The sequence below is a fragment of the Loxodonta africana genome, chromosome 25 (assembly GCF_030014295.1).
Source record: "Loxodonta africana isolate mLoxAfr1 chromosome 25, mLoxAfr1.hap2, whole genome shotgun sequence".
NCBI lineage: Eukaryota > Metazoa > Chordata > Mammalia > Proboscidea > Elephantidae > Loxodonta > Loxodonta africana.
The window spans coordinates 34,491,557-34,516,319 of record NC_087366.1 but is presented as its reverse complement, the minus strand read 5'-3'; the positions used below and the strand labels follow the sequence as shown (position 1 = coordinate 34,516,319).

Here is a 24,763-nt window from a genome sequence, read left to right as displayed (position 1 = left end):
ATTAAATGCTGTGAATTGAATGAATATTGTTAACAATTTGGCAAGGGAGTCCTTAGGAAAAAAGAAAAGCTCACCCACCTTCAAACTAACTCACGTTTACCTAGAGCTGTGATTCCACTTCTTGTTTAATGAAGCTTTTGTTTAGGGCTTTTATGCCTACTCTTTGCATTGTTGGAATTGATTTCTTCCTGTATCTCTGCTGCATCATGATGGATTGATGGGTCATTGTGAACAATTTCAGCATGTCAGCTGCCTTGCCAGAGATATATTTCTGTGTATGGGCCTTAATGTGTATTTATTTCCTTGCTTTTTATTATTACTACCACTTGGTAGAAGCAGATTAAGAGATTTTGAGTTAATTTTGCTCTCTGGAATATTAATTAGGGAAAGAAAACTGGATGCCTCTTTTAATTTCATATCCCCTTAGACTTATCCAAGATGGTAGCAAGTGACATATAAATGGACTCCCTCGTTGACTTAAATGTTTGACAGTGATTTACAGAAGCAACTGGAATATTTGCTCCCTAGAGAAGTAGCCTGGTAGTTAATTAGCTGGGCTTTCTCTATGGCTGGATAAACTATGATTTCTATTTTTTATTATCCCTTACGAAGAGATTCTGTTTTATTGATGGCAAGGGGATCCAGAAGTTGAAGCACATTATTATAATTTAATACTTCTCAAGCATCATTAACAATCACTTACGGGAGAGTTTTCCTCATGTCTCTTCTTGGTGCTACAGGGTTGCAGCCTAAGGTGATGACATTTTCCCTGCATTGAGGATTTAAATCTAAATGTAGACATAAAACAAACTCATAGTCTAGAATTTCTTTTAGCTCTGGAATGAACCTTAGATATCCTCTAGTCTAACTGCTTAATTTTGTTATCAAAAATGAAAAAATGGAGACCCAGAAAGAAATTAAGCAATTTGCCCACCATCACACATCTCAGATGCCACATCTTGTATCTTTTCAATCTTCTTTCTTCTGTACCATCCTACCTAGCATATTTGAAGCACAGACATATTTGCTAGTCAAATGAACAAGTCACAGGCATATTAGATACCTCGCAGATATATAGTATTTTAGTTTTTGAAATAATTTCCTAAGTGTATTTTTAGTTCCTTTTATTATATCTCCTTATAATGCATAAGGAAGATATTAGCATTTCGATTCACCAGTGGTGATCTTGAAGCACACAGTTGTTAAATTATTTGCCTATGGGCACGCGATTAATTCACATTGTTTTATCAATTGTAAAATGGATTAGTAGCACCTACCTTATATGGATGTTGTAAGAAGTAAATGAAATTAAATTAGGTATGTCCATGGAGTGACTGGTTCAAGACTTCTTGATAAATGGTGTGGTAGGTAGAATTTTAAGATGGTTCCCATGATTCTTGCCTCTTAATGTACACACGCTGTTAGTCCACTCCCCTTGAGAGTGGGCAGGATCAGTGAAGATGATGGGATACACTCCCTTGATTAGGTTATGTTATACACTAAGGTGAAGGGATTTTGTAGATCTAATTAACCTCCCTAATCAGTTGACTTTAAGTTAATCAACGAGGAGATTTTTCTGGGTGGGCCTGACCTAGTCAGGTGAGCACTTTAAAAGAGGGCCTAGAGGTCAGAAATAGAAGAAGCATCAAAGACCTTCTCCTTGAACAAGTAAGCAGCCATTTTGTGAACTGCAGATGGGATGGGGAAGAGCACATGGCAAGGATGAGGGCAGCCTTTGGAAGCTAGAGTGCACCCCAGCGGACAACCAGCAAGGAAATGGGATCTGGGTCCTACAGCTGCAAGGAACTGAATTCTGCCAAACATCCCAAGTCTCAGATAAGACCACAGGCCTGGACTGTGACTTCAGCCTGGTGAGACCCTGAGCAGAGAACCCGTCTAACCCATGCCCAAATCCCTGACCATGGGAACTGTGAGATAACACGTTTGTGTTGTTGTAAGCATCTGAGCTTGTGGTTATTTGTTGCACAGCAATTAAAAAACTAATACAGGTGATGAACATAATGGCTATAGAGTTAATAGTAATAAAATTGAAATTAAAATCCAAGTTTTAACTTGCTTTTATTTATACTAGACTTCTGATTATATTTTATGGCTCCAGGCATGTGACCCCTAGCTGCAAGGGACTAGGGATTTCAAATCTTTTAGCTGGGAGTTTGTGGCTATCTGACCAAGGAGTATGGAGGCTACTGCTAGTGAGGAAGGAGGAGAGAATGGGTATGAGTAGGCAGCTAATACTTTCTGTCACACCTCCTTCCCTGGAGAATGAAGGAGTACGATTGACCTCTATACCTAGTTAACTCTGGATTGAGTGGGATGACCTTGGCAGTGCGAGTTGACATCGATTTGGGGGGAAAAAAAGGAAGAATATTGATAGTACAGAACTTGTTCAAAATGGATTTGCAGTAGAGGAGCGAAGTAAGATCTGGACTAAGGTCCCAGTAGTGCTGGTAGTAAGCACAGAGAGGCGCAAGGTCAGATCCAGGATACTTGGTGAAATCAATACTGGTGGGATTCAGTGACTATTCGATTTGGAGTGAGAGCTTGGGAGAAGGCAGGGTGGGTGGGAAAGAGAGTTCTAGGCCTAAAGGATGAGCAGGGGAGTGCTGATTGTAGTAGGTGGAAGACTATGCTTGTCCTAGCAATGCCAGTAAGAGTTTATCTTTCTCTCGTCCAAAATCCTATGGACAATATTGTTCTTTTGATGTTCACTCAGTACTTATAGGTTGTGTATGTATGAAAAATACAGATACTCACCATAATAACTAGTAAAGTAAAAGCATCTGTTTTCTTATTTGTAAAATGAGCAATATATTTCCTTTAAGGGTGTTTAACAGTTGCATGTGATAATACATGTAAAGTGGCTGATTAAGTCATTGCTAGATACTAGGCGCTATTAGTGCTATTGTTGCTTGTATGCACTTTTCATTGCTTCTAGTTTAACCATGAGATCTTAGGAGCTGCAGACTGGATTTATATATGCTTCTTTTTATATTCTGTGTGCTTAGTCCAGTGTCTGTCACAAAAATGGCATCCTATAAACTTTGGGATTGAATATATACAGGTAACTGGAAAGAGAGTTATGAGAAGGAAAGTAAAGGCTAATGTTTTCAAAAAAGTACACTCATTTGTGTGTGTGTGTATCTCTATATATCTATCTGTTGACACAGTGGTTAAGAGCTCGACTGCTAACTGAAAGGTCAGTGGTTCAAACCCACCAGCCACTTTGCAGGAGAAAGATATGGCAGTCTGCTTCCATAAAGATTACAGCCTTGGAAACCGTATGGGACAGTTCTACTGTGTCCTATAGGGTCACTATGTGTCAGAATTGCCTTGACAGCAATTCATTATAGGTATAGGTAGACTTGGATGCACGGGACCTGCCATTATGTTTTGCTAGCTAACAATTTAATTTTCCTCCAGTACCTATTCCTAAAAGTAATATATTGTCTTGACTCAAAAACATACAGTGTTTTTTTTTTTTTTGCCAAAATGAAAAACAGCATGAAATAAGAAATTTTTTTTTGTTTACCCTTAGCAAAGAATGAAGTCTGACTTGTCAAATGTGTTGACATGATCATTATTTTATTACCTACTGTGAATTGGACCTGGTGTAAGGCACTTGGAGAGCACCTTTCGGGGTGCTCCAGGTCTCAAGAGGCTATCGACAAGGGCTGCTGCAGGGATAGATGAAGACTGTGGAGCTGTGGGAGCCCAGAGTGGGGCCCGTGCATGCTCACACGCGTGATCACGTAGTAACCCATGGGCCGTGTGTGAAATGTGAAGATTACACAGTACAAGGCCTGGGCAATTCATCTGATCTTACTGAACTTCTGGAACTTTATGGGCACAGAGCTCCTTTTTACGTGAAGATGAGATTCATGTCAAAAGTAGATCTAGAAATGGCACTTATATCCGAGTCAGAGTGATATGATCTGGTTTCTACTTTGGGCTGTATAAAACCCTGGATCTTAGAAATGCCTCTATGCTTAATGGCTAAGAAAAATCCATTTTCTCTTTCTTTGAAAGCAAAATATTTGAACCTGATATGAAGGGCACAGCAAAGTGAGAATTGGGCCTGTTTGCATTCACTTTAATAACCAAACCCTCAGTTGGTCTGCCCAGGAAATTCCATCATAGAAATGTTTAAAATGTCAAGAAAAAATACTGAAGTGAAGACCGTTAGTTTCGTTCTGTTGTGCATAGTGTCGCTATGAATCAGAACCAACTCGACGGCACCTAACAACGAGAATGTTTTCGGAGAGCGCTTCATACAAAGCCGAACTGCCTTGTACATGCTCATCAGGACCACTCCCAAGTGCGTGTGAAATCCACCACAGAATTGTAGGACTATTAGACAGTTTTATTTCTACCTCATAAAAATATTTCAAAACCCGTGGGAGTTTTATGAAGACAGCACTCATCAATTCATACCATTCCCAGTCCAGGGCCCATGAGACGCATCTCAAAGCAATTAGGGATGTTAATTTGGAAGCAAACTGTCACATGTTATATACTTCATTACCAGTGAGTGATAGATTGTTGAAAGCCTTACCTTCCTCCAATAATGTCTATGTCTGTGTATATGTATGTATATGTATATGTGGAGCCCTGGTGGTACAGTGGTTAAGAGCTATGGTGAGCTATGGCTGCTAAACAAAATGTCGGCAGTTCAAAGCTACCAGCCACTCCTTGGAAACCCTATGGGGCAGTTCTACTCTGTCCTATAGGGTCACTATGAGTCAGAATAGACTCAATGTCAATGGGTTTGTTTTTTTTTTAATATGTATATATATGTTGTCGTGTCGTTAGGTGCCATCTAGTTGCTTCTGACTCATAGTGACCCTATGTACAACAGAAGGAAACACTGCTTGGTCCTGAGCCATCCTCACAACTATTGTTATGCTTGAGCCCCTTGTCGTGAAAGTATAGGTATAGGTGTATGTGATGTCCGTGTGTGTATATACTGCTCTAACAAATTTGTGGGATGGTAAGTCAACTATGACACAGGAAAGAAGAATCAGGAAGATGTGAAAAGTAACAGGTTTATTTTCCTCACAGTTCCCAGTGACTGGAAGGCATAGCATGCTATGATGCAGGGCCACACAGGGGGCTATACCCAGGGACAAGAAAACAACCAGCTGGTATTGTAGGAGAGGGCTTACGTATGGAAAGCTAGCTAAAGTGGGCTTCCTGGGAACTGGGCATATTGAATAATTTTACAGGCCCAGGGAGCATAGGGGCCATCTCTAGTTGTTGGGCACCTTGCCCTAGGGCCATTAGGATGAGTGTATAGTGGCCCAGGAGTTGAGAACCTGATCAAGAGAGTGATTAGAGAGTGGGCTTAATTAGCTGCTCAAGAAGGTGAATGGACCAGCCTCCAGCTAGGGTCTCAAAACTATGTCAAGACAGCATTTTAAGAAAATGGCACTGTGTATATATATCTGTGTGTGTGTGTGTGTGTGTGTGTGTATTATATGTAAGATATATACATATAAGATATATATATATATATGTGTATATATATAGAAGCAAGGATAGCGAGACTGTGTCTCACATACTTTGGACATGTTCTCAGGAGACATCAGTCCCTGGGGAAGGACACCATGCTTGGTAAAGAAGAAGCGTCAGCGAAAAAAAGGAAGACCCTCAATGCGATGGATTGACACAGTGGCTGCAACAATGGGCTCAAGCATAGCAACAATTGTGAAGATGGCACAGGACCAGGCAGTGTTTTGTTCTGTTGTGCATAGGGTTACTATGAGTTGGAGCCGATTTGATGGCACCTAACAACAGTAACAACAACTATATATATATATATATATATATCTTTTAAAATACTATTTATAACTTTGAGTTCTTGAAATATATATGTGTATATACATGTGTGTGAGTAAATATAATTTTACTAATACTTACATATTTCAAATACAGAAGTTATTTTAATACTCCACCAGAAATGTCAGTCAGTACTTGCTTTCTTTCTGCTTCTCTTTGTAGAACTGTAAAACCGAGCAATGAACTACATCTTTTAGGTAAAATTCACAGTGCATTTGATCATTTTCTTTCAAAATCCAACTTTAGGTCAGTTGTCATCTTCCTTTAGTGTAAATATTTCCTTCTTCTGTTTGCAAATAAGAATTAAAATAAAAACATCCTCAAATGCATTGGCTGTTTTTCCTTACCACCTGTCTGACTTGACAATGCCCATTCATTCTTGAGGTTCAGCTTCTGAGGCTGCAGAGGCCCCGGGGGTTTTATTGTCTTCCTGTCACATGTCCCACACATGTGCAGAGCGAAGTGGCCAGAGAGGACAGGGCAGGGGAAACAAGCTTGGGGCTGGAGGGAGTGCAAGTTGGGTTACTGATGACTGAACAGCCTGCAGAGTGAGGAGGAGGTTAAGGAGAAAGGAGTACAAAAATGGGAGAGAGGCCATGTCTTAGTTATCTAGTCCTGCTGTAACAAAAATACCACAGCTGGGAAGCTTGAAATAACAGAATTTATTTTGTCATAGTTTGGGAACCTAGTAGTCTGAATTTAGGGCTTCAGCTCTAGGGGAGGGTCCTTCTTTGTCTCTTCAGCTTCTAGTAGCTGCCAGCAATCCTTGGTGTTCCTAGACTTGTAAATGCATCTGCCCCCCATCTTCACAGCATGTCTTCCCCCCATTTTGTACGTGTCCCTGTGTCTATTTCTCCCCCCTTTTTTAAGACACTACTCATAAAAGAGTATTTTGTTATGACCTTATTAACGTAACAAAAGAAAACTATTTCCAAATAGTGTCACATTCACAGGTTCAGGGATTAGGACTTCAACATATTTTTTGGAGGGACATAAATTCAATCCATAACATGCACTTTATTTTTTTGGTTACTCCTCAGTGCTCCTCCCCGTTCTTACTTCTCTAAAAGATTTCTGAGTAGCTCCTTCTTGTGCTCAGCGTGTGTATTTAGCTAGGAGTAGAGGTGTGCGGTAAAACACGGAGCTGCTAAAACAGTAGTATATTCCTATGCAATAACAGCACAAGAAGAGAATTGTTCAGTGGGCTTCTCCTCCTTCCTTATCTTTCAGGCAAGCTCACCCCTTAACCATACAAGGTAGTTATCCATACTAGTCTTAAGTAATCTGGGCAAAGGAAATGTTAGTGGTTCCCCAGTTGTAACGTCAGCATTTCAATTAATCATCAATGTCAGGAAGTTCTTCCTTTAATTCCATTCAAGTCCATATGCTGCTAATGAAACACACTGCCTTTTGTTTGGTCTTCAGAATCAGTGGCAACCAGGCTGCCTCTCTTCCCTATGTAGAAGATTACAGGATGATAAAAAAATAAAGGCCATTTCCTTTAAATTTATTTTCTCCAAGCTTAGCTATTTCCCTTCTTTCATCAAAACTGTTTTCCATTCTCTTATCTATTCCCACTGTCTTTATGAATGTGTTCTGAGCTGTACCTTCCGAATGGCACCCAGCCCTCCTATCCTGCAGTATAACCAGGCCGTCCTTAAAAGCAAGTTCATGCCAGCCTTGGAGGTACTGTGCCCTTCTGTGACTTGGAATATCCTTTCCCCAGGCTTACTTCTAGTCATTTTTTACTCCTGATAGTACATCCAAAGTATGTGAGAAGAAGTCTGAACGTCTTCAATTCTAAGTAGCATTCTGGCTGTACTTCTTCCAAGACAGGTTCGTTCGTTCTTCTGACAGTCCATGGTATATTCAGTATTCTTTGTCCACGACATAATTCGAAGTGTCAGTTCTTCTTTGGTCTTCCTTATTCATTGTCTACCTTTCCCATGCATATGACGTAATTGAAAACACCATGGCTTGGGTCAAGTGCACCTTAGTCCTTAAAGTGACATCCTTGCGTTTTAACACTTTAAAGAAGTCTTTTGCAGCAGATTTGCCCAATGCAATGCGTCATTTGATTTCTTGACTGTTGCTCCCATGAGTGTTGATTGTGGATCCAAGTAAAATGAAATCCTCGATGACTTTACTATTTTCTCTGTTTAGCATGATGTTGCTTATTGGTCCAGTTGTGAGGATTTTTGTTTTCTCTATGTTGAGGTATAATTCATACTGAAGGCTGTAGTCTTTGATCTTCATTAGTGCTTCAAGTCCTCTTCACTTTCAGCAAGCAAGGTTGTGTCATCTGCATAATGCAGATTGTTAATGAGTTTTCCTCCAGTCCTAATGCCCCCTTCTTCTCCATATAGCCCAGCTTCTCAGATTATTTGCTCAGCATACAGATTGAGTAAGTATGGTGAAAGAATACAACCCTGACGCACACCTTTCCTGACTTTAAACCATGCAGTATCCCCTTGTTCTGCTTGAAAGACTGCTTCATGATCTACGTACGAATTCCTCTTGAGCACAATTAAGTGTTCTGAAATTCCCATGCTTTGCAATGCTATCCATAATTTATGATCCACAGTCAAATGCCTTTGCATAGTCAATAAGACAAGAGTAAACATTTTTCTGGTATTCTCTGCTTTCAGTCAGGGATCCGTCTGACATCAGCAATGGTACCCCTCGTTCCATGTCTTCTTCTGAATCAGGCTTGAATTTCTGGCAGTTCCTTGTCGATACATTGTTACAACTGCTTTTGAATGATCTTGAGCAAAATTTTACTTGTGTGTGATATTAATGATATTGTTTGATAATTTCCACATTCAGTTGGATCACCTGTCTTTGGAATAGGCATAAATATGGATCTCTTCCAGTCATTTGGCCACGTAGCTGTCTGCCAAATTTCTTAGCGTAGATGAGTGAGCACCTCCAGCACTGCATCTGTGTGTTGAAACATCTCAGTTGGTATTCCATCAATTCCTGGAGCCTTGTTTTTTGCCAATATCTTTAGTGCACCTTGGACTTTTTCCTTCAATACCATCAGTTGTTTATCATCTGCTACCTCCTGAAATGGTTGAATGTTGACTGATTCTTTTTGGTATAGTAACTGTGTGTATTCCTTCCATCTTCTTTTGATAATTCCTGTGTCGTTCAGTATTTTGCCCATAGAATCCTTCAATATTATAAAGTCTGTGGAAAGAGATGATGGAAAAGTTCAGTATCATCAGTCAGAGCTAGACCAGGGACCAACTGTGGAACAGACCATCAATTGCTCATATGCAAGTTGAAGCTGAAGAAAATTAGAACAAGCCCACGAGAGCCAAAGTATAACCTTGAGTATAAACCACCTGAATTTAGAGACCATCTCAAGAATAGATAAGAAGCGTTAAACACTAATTACCAAAGACCAGATGTGTTGTGGAGAGACATCAAGGACATCATCCATGAAGAAAGTAAGGGGTCATTAAAAAGACAGGAAAGAAAGAAAAGACCAAAATGAGTGTCAGAAGGGACACTGAAAGTTGTTCTTGATCTTAGAGTGGCTAAAGTGAATGGAAGAAATGATAAAGTAAAAGAGCTGAACAGAAGATTTCAAAGGATGGCTGTAGAAGTGAAGTATTATAATGACATATGCAAAGACTGGAAATAGAAAATCAAAAGGTAAGAATAGGTTTGGCATTTCCCAAGCAGAAAGAACTGAAGAAAAATTCAAGGCTCAAGTTGCAGTGCTGAAGGATATACACACATATATCCACACAATTCCGATTAATAAATATTGTCTATGTAAACTGCCTATTTCAGTAATTTAACATATCTATTCAATTTGGTTTTTGGTTATTTAATCTCAGGAGTATGAACATATGTGTGTGTATATATATATATATATGAGTGTATATATTCTCATCTGTATCTGTTGAAAAATGAACAATGTTAAGAATTTGGAGCCTCAGGGTGTTTCCAGTAGAGTGGAAACGAGGGTGGTCTTCCATTTTCAATCTGTCAAATTTCGGGAAATCCCGGGTTCTTTCTAAGAAATAGCTGTGTGGAGATCTGAGGTTGAGCTAGAAAATGTGCAAAGCAGCAGTGGGAATATGGAATCCTTACCATCCTTCATACTACTGTTTTTCTTGGAAGAATAAGTATGCCATTCTGGCGGCACTTTGCTTTTACACTATTGAAGGAAATATTCATTACGTCTGTCCTGCCCCTGTGGACACACTGCCAATCACTCATTTCTAACAATTTATTCCTAACCCACTGATTATGTCTACAAGAAATCACATGTATGAAAGAATGAATATGGACTTTTAGTCCAGTTAATATAGGAGACACACCAGAAGGAATGTAACAGCTTAAAATAATAAATGAAAATTACCCCTGATAAGATCTGTCAGTTCAGACCGTGCAGTTTGGGATGATAATCACACATCTTAGGAAGGCCAAATTCACAATTTTTAGAGGAGTTTTTTGTTTCTTACCTTCTAAAACTATCCTTTCTGTTTGTGGGTAGAATTGGAGGGATAAAAGGAATCTGTAAAAATCATTGTTTTTCCCCATGTTTCCTAGAGAAGAAGAGTGCCTACTGTTGATTCTAACTTTTGCAGGAAGTGCGATTCCACTGCAGTCCTTACTTCCCTTATGGAGATTAGAAAATCATATAGCAAGAGCAAATAGTGAGCATTTTGTACCAGCTACTGTATTAAGTGTTTTACACTTTTTATTTCATTTAATATTTAGAACAACTTTACAAGGGGGCACTATTAATTTTTTTTTTTTTTTTTAGATATTACCCAGTATCCTAGTGCAAGTAATCAGCACAGTTGGGATTGGAAGCCAGCTAGTCTCACACTTGAGCCCAAGTTTTAACTACTGTTCTGCACGTGAAAGAACAACGTCTCTGTAACTTAACCTACTGCCGTGAAGTCGATTCGGACTCAGTGCAACCCCAAGGCGTTTCCAAGGCTGTACATCTCTATGGAAGCAGACTGTCATATCTGTCTTCCTCGGAGCTGCTGGTGGTTTCGAACCACCAACCTTTCAGTTAGCAGTTGATCGCTTTAACCACTGTGCCACCAAGGCTCCTTCTATGTACCTTCGGTACTTAAAACAATCCCTACCCTTCCCCTCTTAAATCTGCAGTGTATAATAAGCATGTGACAGTTGCTCAAATCCAGTTCATTCATTATATACATCTTTATTAAATGACTTTCATAGCTCAGGCCCTGTGTGAGGTGTTGAGGATACAGTGGTGGGTAAAACAGAGTGTCTGCTGCTGTTTAGGCCAAGTGGACCAATCGGATATTAATCAGATGGTCACATCTACAGATGTATAATTACAAACTGAGATAAATGCTGGAAGTAGAAGAGAAACAACATTGCTTACCTCTAACTTCATTGTTTCTGATTTGATATTTTTAACTCCCACTCTTTTTCCATCAGTCCCTCAATAGTAGTAAGATGTGGCTGTCCTCCAGCATCTGCACTGAAGAGGATTAGGTAAATTGAAAATTACAGAGTAAATGCGTCATGAATTAAATTGTGTCCCCCAAAAATCTGTGTTGTAAAGCCTGACCCCTGTGGATGTATTCCCACTTGGAATAGGGTTTTCTTTATTATATTAATAAGGCAGTATCAGTATAGGGTGTATCTCAAGCCAATCACTTTTTTTTGGAACATTTTATTGTGTTTTAGGTAAAAGTTTACACCGCAAGTTAGTTTCCCATTCAACAATTCATATACATTGGATGGTATCTTTGCAATGTGTCAGTACTCTCCCCATTTCCACCCTGCCTTTCCCGTTTCCATCCCTTCAGTTTCCCTGCCCCCTTGGCTTCTCATCTTTGCTTTTGAGCAAATGTTGCCCATTTGGTCTCATATAGTTCCAAGATTGTTCAAAGAAGCACATTCCTCATGGTTGTTTTTGTTTATTTTATAGGCCAATATATTATTTAGCTGAAAGGGGACTTCCATGAGTGGCTTCAGTTCCAGATTAAGAGTGTTTTAGGGCAGTAGTCTTGGGGGTTCCTCCAGTCTCTATCAATCCAGTCAGTCTGGTCTTTTTTGTGAATTTGAGTTTTGTTCTACATTTTTATCCCATTCTGATGGGGACCTTCTATTGTGTCCCTGGTCAGAGCAGTTAGTAGTGGTAGCCAGGTACCATCTAGTTCCTCTGGTCTCAGGCTAGAGGAAGCTGTGGTTTGTGTGGGCCATTAGTACAGTGGACTAATTGTTCCTTTGAGTCTTTGGTTTCCTTCACTCTCCTTTGCTCCAGATGGGAGGAGACCAATAGTTGTATCTCAGATGGCCCACTCACAAGCTTTTAACACCCGAGATGCTACTCACCACACTGGGATGTAGAACATTATTTTTATGAACTTTGTTATGCCAATTGACCTAGATGTCCCATGAGACTATGGTCTTGAGTCTTCAAACCCAGTAACTCAGTCCCACGAGGTGTTTAGATATGTCTAGGAAGTTTCCATAACTGTGCCCCCTATGTGCTCCATTACATATATGGATATATATGTAGCACATACAAATATATATATACAAATGCCCACAACTATACCTATCAATGCACACACATTACTCCCATACATTCTCCCACACGTATGTAGTGTACATATCTACCTATGTAACCTCTCACAAATTTTTGGTTATTGCTGTTGCAGAGCTGGATGTGTTATAGTATTTACCATAGTTATTCTTGCATTCCTCTCAGTGTCATCATTTACTGTGGTCATGCTGTGCTGACTTCCCCCATATTGTGTATTGCCTTTCCCTTCACCAAAATTAACACATGGTTTGGTTTTTTACTATCTAGTAAGTGATTCTCCATCCCTCCCCCTCCCATCCTTAGTAACCATCAAAGAACATTGCTTTCTATGTTTAAACCTATTCTTGACTTTTTATAAAAGAGGTATCATATATTTTTTGTCCTTTTGTGATTGACTTATTTCACTCAGCACAATATCCTCCAACTTCATCCGTGTTGTTTCTCAGACTCATCATTATTCTTTATCATTGCGTAGTACTCCATTGTATATATGTATCACATTTTGTTTATCCATTCATTTGTTGATGGACACTTAGGTTGTTTCCATCTTTTTGCAATTGTGAATAAAATGCTGCAGTGAACATGGGTGTGTATATGTCTATCCATGTCACTTTGGGTAGTATTGACATTTTCACAATGCTAAATCTTCCAAATCCATGAGCATGGTATGTTTTCTCGTTTACATAGGTCTTTTTTGGTTTCTTGAAGTAGTGTTTTGTAGTTTTCTTTGTATCAGTCTTTTATATCCCTGGTTAGATTTATTCCTAGGTATTTTAACCTTTTGGGAGCTATTATAAATGGTATTGTTTTCTTGATTTTCTTTTTGGAGTTCTCCTTGTTAGTGTAGAGAAATCCAACTGATTTTTGTAAGTCGATCTCATACCCTGCCACTTTGCTGAGCCCTTCTGTTAGTTCCAGTAATTTTTTGTGGAATCTCTGGGGTTTTGTATGTATGGGATCATGTCATCTACACATAGAGGTAGTTTTACTTCTTCCTTACCAATATGGATGCCCTTTATGTCCCTTTCTTGCCTTGTTGCTCTAGCTAGGACTTCTAGTACAATGTTGAACAAAAATTGTGATAATGGGCATCCTTGTCTTGTTCCTATTCTCTAGGGGAATGCTTTTACTCTCTCCATGGAGAATACCATTGGCTGTTAGTTGTGCATATATGCCCTTAATTATGTTGAGCAATTTCCCTTCTATTCCTATTTTGCTGAGAGTTTTTGCCTATACTTGGTATCAGGGTTATTCTGGCTTCATAGAAAGAATTAAGGTGCATTCCTTCCTTTTCTATGTCCTGGAAGAGTTTGAATAGAATTGGTGTCAACTCTTCTCTGAATGTTTGGTAGAACTTGCCAGTGAAGCCATCTGGTTAAACCAATTACTTTTGAGATATAAAAGGAGCAGATATAAAAAGCACAGAATCAAGTAATCACAGGTGTGGGAAGACAGATGGAATGCCACATGAAGATCACCAAGGAACCGAGGAATAGAAGCTGGAAAGAGACAAAGACTTTCCCCAGAGCTGACAGATAGAAAAAGCCTTCACCTAGAGTCAGAACCCTGAATTTGGACGCCTAGCGTCCTGAACTGTGAGGAAATAAATTTCTGTCTGTTAAAGCCACCCACTTGTGGTATTTCTGTTATAGCAGTACTAGATAACTAAGACAAAATTAAAGAAGAGTTCAGCAAGGAGTATTGGGAGGATAAAAATAGGAGAATTTAATTATCTAAATATAGGATCTGGATCTAATTTACTTTCTTAGAAGGCCATTCATCAGGGGTACACTTTCTTTTCCATTTAACAAAAAACTAACATTGACATGTTGCTTTGCAGTGTGCAAAGTGGCTTCAGATGTCATTAGTCATTATAGCCACACTTTCTGAAAGGTGCTGTTGTCACCTTTTTACAGGAGATGAAGCTAAGCCTTTGAGAAGTTGATGTCTTCCACGAGATCACCCACTCCAGGAAGTGATGAGCCTGGACTCAACTTTGCGAGCGCTTGGTCCCTCGACTTTTTTCCCTGATCCTCACAATGAGAATTATTTCCATGCTTCTGATGACTCAACCCTTCTCTCAGTGATTTCTTCCAGGGTTTGCATTTTTATAGGCTGCAAGTGAAAGAAAAGCCTCTGCCCTCAGGTTTTGAATTAAGCATATAGCATAGGTGAGTGTAGAGGAATCCATAGAGGAAAACAGAGTTTAGCCAGTTTTTCCCTTTCGGAAAACGTTTTTTATTTGTTTTTGTAGGAGGCGAATATGAAATGAAGGAAGAGGAGCTCTAGGTGAGAGGACAGAGCAGGGAGCTGGAGGAGTGATGGGGGCTGGGTGAGGCCATCCGCCCCCACCCCCAGTACTATAGAGCCGGTCTTGGCCTTTCCACAGGCCCTATAGTGGAAGGGCTGTGTTTGTTTCTTCTGTGCAGGGCTTCCCTTAAATGCCATTGTCTTGACTCACTTGAGACTCTGGTTGCTGCTCTGCGACTGATCCGAACTGTGTCCCACACTGCCACAGCACATATCACATGGTATTGCCATTACTTATTTGTGTTTCTTTTCACTTGTCCTTTTATGGGGCCAAGGCACTGTTTGTCTGGCTCACAGTTGTGTTCCTTGGTGCTTGGCACATAGTAGGTTGTTGTTAGTTGCTGTCGAGTCAATTTCAACTCAAGGCAACTTTATGTAAAATAGAAAGAAACATTGCCGGTCTTGCATCATCCTTACAGTCATCAGCGTGTTCAAGTCCATCATTGTGGCTATTGTGTCAGTCCGTCTCACCGAGAGTCTCCCTTGCTCTCGCTGGCCCTCTGCTTTATCAGACGTGATGTCCTTCTCCAGCAATTGATTCCTCTTGATGACATGTCTGAAGCAAGTGAGTCAGACAAGGTTCTGTTGTGATCCACAGGGTTTTCATTGGCTAATTTTCAGAAGTAGATCTCCAGGCCTTCCTTTCTAGTATGTTTTAGTATGGAAGCTCTGCTGAAACCCGCCTACCACGGATGACTCTCCTGGTATTTGAAATACCAGTGGCATAGCTTCAAGCATCATAGCAACACTCAAGCCACCACAGTATGACAAACTGACATTCAGGAGGTAGATACAGTAGGTGGTCAATACATATTTAATAACTGAACTATGGGGGAAGAATTAAAAATCAAGTTTCAGAACAACTTTTCTGTTATTGGGTGTGCTGTTTGAAGGAGAAATGAAGTCCCAGGGTCAAAGGATTGCGTGTCCTCCAACAGTTTCATCGTTTCAGCAGCAGTTCACTGCCTGATCTACATTTAATTTACACTGTGTGATTCCTTCACCTTTTCTCGCTGAAGTTCTCCTCCACATGGATAATGGAAGAGAGAGAAATGTCAGCATAGATAACTGAACTTTTCATGGTTCAAGGTTACTCGAGGAAACCTTGATCTGCAAACATTTGTCCAGGTGCAGGGGGAAGAGATGGAACCTGTCCCTCCACTGTCCATGATGGAGCAGACAGGTGGACAGTGAGGCTCAGTTGGAGGCACCTGAGCTGCCCTGGGGACATAGAGGACATGGGCCTGATGCAACCTGGTGATGTCATGAAAGACTTCACAGAGGCAGTGATGTGAGTCCAGTCTTGGAGGAGATTATGTTGGCATGTGGTGCCAGAACCCCTTTTCCAATGGGAATAAAGCCAACAAGTCACGTGGCAAATTGTTTTCACCCTTAACGTAGTGGAAGACTGTGTTTGTCTCACTGATCCAATGAAAACATTGAAGAACTTCGCTGTCCTTGTGACTTGCACAACTCCTGTGGCCAGGGGCTCTCAGGTGAGGGGCAGCCACACCCTTACTCAGATAATGAAGGTGACCTCATTAGATGCCACAGTGGAGGTATGTAAAGGTAATGTTGAGGCACAGTCGAGCAGAAGGGTTTCATTCTGCTGGGCAGTCAGGGAGGGCAGCACTGTGCAGGGGAAAGTTTTCACGCTGAGAACCGAAACGTGGGTTCTCAGGTCAAGAGTGGGGGTGGGTGGGTCAGACTGACCATGTGGGCAAAGGCCGGGGGCAGGAAGCAACTTATCTTTGTGGTTGTGCTGCCGTGAATATTCTAAACATGAAAATGAGGCTGGAAGTTGGCTGAGGTCAGATCCTAAGTGCTTCTGTGCCTTCCTGTGGAGTAGATATCATTCAGCAGGCAAAGAGGAGTCACTGAAAGGCATTGAATGAAGGGCAGTGGTGCGATCAGATCTGTGCTTTAGGAAAGAAAAGATGACTCTGCTGTTTTGTGGAGCAGGAATTATGGGGGTTGTGGGATGAGGAAGGGGTGCAGAGACTGGAGTACAGTTATCTAGTTATGAAGCTATTGACAGTGGTCCTGGAGAGGGATAGTAGAGGCCTCAGCCAGGCAGGATGCCATGAGAGGAAGGGACAGATCGAAGAGGTATTGAAAAGGTATATCGGTATACGTGAGCATCAGCTGACTGCAGGGTCAATCAAAGGAGGAAGCATCTCCCAGGATCACCTGTGTCTAGCTCAGAGCCCTGGGGCCAGGCACCAAGAAAGGAGTGTATCATGTCCCTCCCTCCCACTCCCCACTGTGCCAGAAACTTTAACAAGATGGCCCACGGCACAGAAAATACTGTCACAGCAATTCTTGAATAGATAGCATTTTTCCTTTTTCAAGAGGAGGAAACAAACCCAACACTCAGAGATGTTCAGCACCTTAGCCAAGGTCACACAGTTCACGAATGGCAGGCAGTGCTGGGGTTCACTCCAGGCCCGCCCAGCACCAAAGTCCACACTCTGAAGCAGTGCTCTCCCCACAAAGAGGTGCCACAGTGACAGCAGGTTTCAGTCACTGGGGCTGGAGGAGTGAAAGATGTGGCGCTGGCACTGGATGGGAGAGCAAAGAGAGAGCTTGAGAGAGATGTCAGCAACTGAAGTACTTTTATAGGCAGGGGAGAAAGAACCAGTGAAGAGAGGATGGCTTACCTCCAAATAGGGGATATTTGTGGAATAAGAGGTGTCCCTGGGTGTTACAAATGGTTAAGTGCTCACTCCTAACTGAAAGATGGAGGTTCGAGCCCACCCAGAGGCACCTCGGAAAAAAGGCCTGGTGATCTACTTCTGAAAAAATCAGCCATTGAAAGTCCTATGGAGCACAGTTCTACTCTAACACACATGAGTTCACCATGAATTGGAGTCGACTCAAGGGCAACATTTTTTTTTTTTTTTTTGGTGGACTAACAGGAGGAAATCATGGATGTGAGGAGAGGGCTGGCCTCAGGAAGGAGGAAGTGCACCTCTTTCTTGGACACAGGAGGGGAGGAGGTTACTGAAGGAAACTCCAAAAGGAGGAGTTACGCAGAGAAGGCTTTTATCTCTGGATACGAACATTTCAGTAAAATTGGCAGGAAAGACATCGACACAGTCAGAGAAGCAATGAATGCAGCCATGCACCTTGAGGACCTTGGAAAAAATCACTGTGCCAGATAGGTTAGGAAGCTGACCTGAGCAGAGTGCCAGGGTGCAGGGCAGTCCTGGGCGGAGGCTGGGCTGCACGAGCGGAGTATGTAGGACCAATCAGCAGTGTTCCAAGAGTGCTGGTCCACCTAGCAGTCTTGTGGAAGGCTGTCACCCTCCACTCACCTTCTGGATGCTGCTCTCCAGGCTCCCAGACACTCACTCTGGGGAGATAAAAGAAATGAATCATTAATTCCTGGGAAATTGAAGCATGTGAAAATAAAATCACTAGCTCTACCCAGTGTAACATTCGCTTTCCAGCATATCTTAGCAGATATGAATATAGCATTAAAACACTTGACCCATTCATTTGTGTGTCTGGTTTTAAACACACTTAACAGCTCATCCTTTCCAAATAAAACACTTGATGAGTTAATGGATAAATATCTTGAGAGAACATTTAAGTCCTTGACTAAATTCAGCCTTTGGAAGGCAGAAGCGTATTTTGACGATGGAGACTGAAAGGCTAAGTATATAGAAGTTTTCTTCCTTGTACATGAAGGACATATGTTTGCTGGCGGGAACGGCAAGGTGGCATGAGAGCAGTGTCCAAGGTCTCCATGCTGCCTGTTGTGGGAACACTCGCTTCCTGTGTCTGCATTTCCATGCTGAGGGAAGTTTGTTGAATATTAGCATCTGTGCTTCTATCAGATTAAACCTCAAGTATCTTGCTCTTCTGTTTTCAAATTCCTCTGCTCTTTCTTCAAAGGGACCGTCTTTTATCTTCTCCGAATTTCAATTTAGTCCATTAGTCTATTTGTTGGAGCCCTGGTGGCACAGTGGTTAAGAGTTCGGCTGCTCATTTTGATGAGTGGTGTCTCGGGTCTTAAAAGCTAGCGAGCGGCCATCTAAGATGTATCAATTGGTCGCAACCCACCCGGAGCAAAGGAGAATGAAGAACACCAAAGGCACAAGGAAAATATTAGCCCAGGAGGCAAAAAGGGCCACATAACCCAGAGATTCCATCAGCCTGAGACCAGAAGAACTAGATAGTGACTGGTTACCATCAGTGACCACCCTGACAGGGAATACAACAAAGAGTCCCTGACAGAGCAGGAGAAAAGTAGGGTGCAGAACTCAAATTCTTTAAAAAGACCAGACTTAATGGTCTGACTGAGACTAGAGGAACCCCAGAAGACATGGCCCCCGGACTCTCTGGTAATCCAGAGCTAAAACCATTCCTGAAGCCAACTCTTCAGACAAAGACTAGACTGAACTATAAGACATAAAGTGATACTCGTGAAGAGTGTGCTTCTTAGTTCAAGTAAATACCTGAGACTAAATGAATAGCTTCTGTCTGGAGGTGAGATGAGAAGGCAGAAGGGAGAGGAGCTGGTTGAGTGGACATGGGAAGTCTGGGGTGGAAAGGGGGAGTGTGCTGTCACATTATAGGATGGCAACTAGGGTCACATAACAATATGTGTATACATTTTTGTATGAGAAACTAGAGCTGTAAACTTTCACCTAAAGCACAATGAACAACAAGAAAAAAAAAAACAAAACAGAGTTTGGCTACTAATGAAAAAGATCAACAGTTCAAATCCATCAGCTGCTCCTTAGAAACCCTTTGGGGTAGTTCTACTCTGTCCTATAGAGTCTCTGTGAGTCGAAACTGACTCGACGGCAACCGGTCTAGTTTGGTTTGGTCTATTTGGTCTCTTAGGCCATTTTTACGTTGCTTATTCCTTTTAAACCATTGGTTAAGTTGGGATACCCTGGATTGATTCCCAGGCAATGTGCCTCATGTGCAGCCACCACACGTCTGTCAGGGGAGGATTTTTATGATGCTGAACAGGTTTTTTTGGAGCTTCCAGACTCAGACAAGGAAGAAAGGCCTGGCAATCTACTTCTGAAAATCAGTGAAAACACTGTGGATCACAAGGGTCCGTTCTGCAACCCATCACGGGGATGATGAAGGACTGGGCAGCACTGAGCATGAGGTCATCATGAGTCAGGGCCGAGTAGATGACAGCTAAAAATAACAAGAAGGAATATAATTCTTATAATCATTGTTAAGTATCATATTAAATTCAAAAGAGGGGGGCACGTGTTTAATGTTATGCGTTATAAAAATCCTAAACTTAATTTCAGAAAAGATTAAATATAGACATAAACATGTGCAGTTATTTTGAAAGCCTCCCCCCCATCCCTGTCAAAATCAACATTTATATACGAACGGGCTAAGTTTGCATGTGATTCCAGATTCTCGTATGTCCACCTGCAGGAGGGGTCATGGGAAAGCCATGTCTAGCTGGACCTCAAGGGCACGAGCCTAAGCATTTGAGAGAGCCCCACTATTCTGCAGATAGACGCGAGTGACTGGGTTATTTGATATCTTCTGTAGGAGCCATGGAGTACGCAGCACATCCCGGCACTGTTTTCGGCCTTCTGCGGCCTCTTGGTTGCCCTTTCCTACCACCTGAGCAGGCAGAGCAGCGACCCATCAGTGCTGATGTGAGTAACATGGTCTGCGCCACTTCATCATACACCCTGCCTGCACCCTCCCCACGGGGCTGCTCACCCACTGAGTGGGAGTCGGCACTTGGGGCTCATTGTGGTTGGGATCATAATCACTGGGGAGGTGGGAGAAAGGCAGACCCAGAAACTAATTAAAACCCAGGCTCAACTTCCAGTGAACACATAACCTTTGCTCTTCTGTTTGTGAAATAAAATGCACAATGACAGGACCAGATGGCTGATAGCACCCAAGCGCCATCTTTGTTTTTCCCTTGGGTGAGTTGTATGAGAAGCTACAACCTCAGAGTGTACCCTTTCTGGATCCATTAAGCAGCATTGCTGTCTTTACTCCAGGCAATTACCGTGAGGAGACCAGACCTGCACCACTGGAAGGAAAGAAAGGCTTTTGTTTTCTTTGTTGCTGTTCACTCCTTAAGTAGCTGGTTTCCTCTGGGCTTAATCTGAAGTTGGAGCCAAAGTTTTAAATGCATTTAATAATCATCTTTAGTCATGTTAAAGTATATTTTTCAATCTCCTTTTTAGTTATGTCTTTTTTAAATTTTTGAAATATGGAGTTATGACTGAAAACCCTTTACGTGTTGCTGAAATGAGTTTCTGATATCAATAGCAATATCTTGTGTGATCTGTCTAAGGCCATAAAAGATTTCCACTTAAAATAAGCATCATTGTTTGGGCACCATAATTTTAGGTTGTCAGCTGCAGCAAGATGAAAGGTGTAGAAAAATGAGAAAAAGAAAAGTCAAACATGGGTCGCACAATTTTTATAGTCAACTGTTTTACCTTTTTGAAATGTTGAGGCTCTTTGTGAGTAAGAAGCCCCTAAGGGTGAGTGGAAGCAGAGAATCCAGAATCCTAGAGCTGAGTTAGCTGCTGATGGGGGATCCAGACTTCCTTAGTTGCTTGACTGCTTTCATTACTGTGAAATTTGACAATCAAAACTTTACCTTCCTATCATTTGAATATGTGTCCTTTTTGATTATAAATTGTATTTGATCTTTGTGGGTGTGAGGTCTCCAGTGAAGCCATTTACCTCAAACATTGCAATGGACACATATTTTTCAAAGTAAAACCTGTGTTTTTCCACTTTCAGGTCCTTTATTCAATGCAAATTATTTCCTAAATTTTTACATCAGAGTTTGGACGAGTTGGCGGAAGACCCTCTCCCAAAGAAGATGAAAGACTCTGTGGTGAGGCATTTCATTTTTAACCTAGTGCGTGAGTGGCATCACTTGATATAACTTGTCAGGAGCAGAGCTCACGTTTTCAGTCAGGCTCTAGCTAGACTGGCATGAGAACAACTAGTATGGGAAGAAGAGCCTGGTCTTGGCATACACCTAGCGCACTGGGTCGTGAAGCTGCCAGGTGCGGACAGCGTCTTGAAGGTGATGCAGAGCACACATGCCACAGACACTTAGTGGGTGCTCGGTTTATGGCAGTTTGCATGGAGATTTCCATGAACTGTGTTCAGGCAAGGAACCCATTGCTGGTATAGACAGTAGGCCGGCTACGCGTGGATAAAGGCTTCTCAAATAAGCAGTTAGCCAAACTGTACTCCTGAGGTGCTGCACATACAGTCCCTCTTCACATCCCTTGCTCCAGCCTCATGCTGACCTCAGAGCCCTCTACCAGGGTCTTTTGATCCAGATTGACATCTGCACAGCTCTTGCTAGGGACTGTTGAGCTTAGGACTTATGGCTGGGTTATCAGAGTGGAGAGAAGCCAGACTAGTTGGAGTGAATGAGGGAAAAGGGAAGGAGGAAAAGAACGGAAGATTCTGTAAAATGATGATAATATATTTCTTGTTCACTAGGGAAATGGCTGAAAGCAGACTCAAATGTTCTTTGAGCAAGCGTGGCCTCATTAGTATCAACTTTCAAACATTAATACTTTGAAAGGCCATTTTCATTGATGACGTAAGCTCCCATGCATTTGATATTGTGGAGCTTGGAGCAGTCTGATTCCTTTGAGTCATGCTATTCATGTGTATTTTAGGAATAGCAGGTAAAAGGAAAAGCAAGCAGCTCCCACCAGGCATCATGCATCATTTGTCTTGGTAGCCACAGTGCCTGACACATAGTAGGTGCACAACGCCTTCTGTTGAATTTAAATGAATTAAATTCCAATCCACCATTTCAAGACAATGGTCATCAACGTGATAACATTCTTTTAAAATTCATACTCAGCCCTGTGTGCCTTTGAGTGCGGTCACAATTCAAGCAAAAACACTGAGGCTTTTTTTGTCATGTGATAGGAAAGCAAAAGGCAAATCATTTAGCATGAGTGAGGGGGTGGCTCATGAATTTTAAAAGCCAAGATGCATTAAAAAGCAGGGTGTGAGGTGAAGCTGCTGGAGCTGATGAGATGGCAGCTAGGGGAGAAGAGAGACATTTCACATTCAAACATGCAATCAACAACCTGATCTCCTCTGTTTATACCAGGAGTCTGACAGGGAGATGATCAGTCTGACATGCCTAGATTCCTTTCTGCAAAGGCAGTAGGGTGGCCCCAAATCTCCTCACGGATAGCTGAGAAAATCTATCTTCCCAAAACCTTCCCAGATTTTATGACCTATGAAGATGTTTCGTCACTTTCTGATTTATTACAGTGAAAATAATGAATGAATTACCAAGAAAGACAGTAAATGTATATGGCAGACTCTGATAGCACTTCATTAATATAATTAGATGTAATGGATCATGCATTGGCTTACTTGATATTCATAGACTTTACAATGCTTTGTACACATAACCGGTAAGTGATTGAATATGATGTTTGTCTTCCATTCTTGAAAAAGTCTCCTGGTCTAATTATAATATTTTAATGGGATATCAGATTCAGCTTTTTATCAGTTTGATTTATAATACCTTTTGTACCATAAGTGCAAGTATAAAATTTCCCTCCCAGCTCTCTCTGATTTTATTCCTTTGTGTCTCTCTCTGCCTCTTTTATTTTCTCTTCCGTCTCTCCCCCTTATCCTAAATTTTAGTTTGCATGAGAAGCCATTAGGGATCCTTTTTAGTTTGCAGGTTTCCTATCCCGCCTTCTCTTCCCCTCCCTGTGCCATTCTGATTCATTTGGCCTGTGGTGGAGCCTGTGGATCTGCTTATTAACAAGACTGTCCCCTCAAAAGATTCTTTTCCAGGTGCTGCACAGACTATACTTTAAGAAACATTGATCTAAAAATGGAATCTAGCACCCAATCAATGGGTTCATATGATTCCATATGAGCAAGATAAATTATGCATACAAAGCTCATTACCTAAATTCAATATTTAAAAAAGGAATATCCTTTCTGCTAGTGGTTTGCCTGCTTTGTCTTCTTTCTCGTGCCTTATTAGCACTACCTTTCAGTTTATACCCTCACTGGTCATCATCATTTTTGACAGTCTTTTCATCATGTTAAAATTTGTTACTGCATTGTATCCATTATTCTCAGTTTCTAGTGAAAACAAAACACACACACAAACAAAAAAGCCAAGCCCTACTTAATTTTTATCTGTAAAATTCAAAAGCTTCTTCTATGTTGATTGGATACAGTGTGTATATTTTTCTGGTCCCAGCTGTGTTACTCTGTTGGTTGTGTAATGTTGGACCAGATCTTCTTCAGCCTCTTTTTGGGGCTGGTGTATTAAGTCCTGTATAAAATTCCACAATGCATTTAAAACCTTCAGTGTACTATGAGCCATTATTATATTTGTCGGTTAAACATGCGTGGACTTACCACTACAAATAGAGAACAAATATTAATATTATCGAATATTCTTTTAAATATCCTGGCCAATATAAAGCCTGAAAAAGAACAAAATTTGTAGATTATATTATTATGTACATATAGAACCCACAGAGAGTTGTTGAAAATTGACTATAATTAATAAGAGGGTTCTCAAATACTGCCAAAGACCAAAAAAAAAATCAGAAAATCAAGAGCAATCACACACCAGAAATCACCTTAGAAAATATAATTAAAAAAAAAAAATCCAGCTCCCAATAGCAACTAAAAATATCTTATGATGACGGCAATGATTTTAGCAAGTAGCGTCACAAATAAAGAAAACTACAAAAGTCTATTAAAATGTAAATGAAGCTCTGAATAAGTGGTGACGGAAGGGATACATAAACCGATTTTAGATAGGGAGGCTATTTATAAAACGCCAATTCTTTTTAATAAATTTATAGGTTTAATAGAGTTCCAAACAGTCCAGAGGAATTGTATTCAAAACTAGGGGAAATGATTCTAAGTTCATCTGGAAGAATAGTAGTTAATGATAGTTTTAAAAATTCCAAAAAAGAAGAATAAGAAAAAGGAACATAGCTCTTGAGATTTTAGAGTATATTATAAAGATTGAGTAATCAGAGAAAAAATAAGAGACTG

General features: G+C 41.0%; 1 protein-coding gene across 1 annotated transcript in view; it reads left to right on the top strand.

The window, feature by feature from the left end:
• The window catches only part of PCNX2 (pecanex 2), a 360,142-nt gene that overhangs the window by 110,126 nt on the left and 225,253 nt on the right, over positions 1–24,763 (top strand). Inside the window, exons 16-17 of the mRNA XM_064276483.1 lie at positions 20,258–20,367; positions 21,482–21,578. Coding sequence (XP_064132553.1) covers positions 20,258–20,367; positions 21,482–21,578 — 207 coding nt within the window. The remainder of the gene's footprint in view (positions 1–20,257; positions 20,368–21,481; positions 21,579–24,763) is intronic.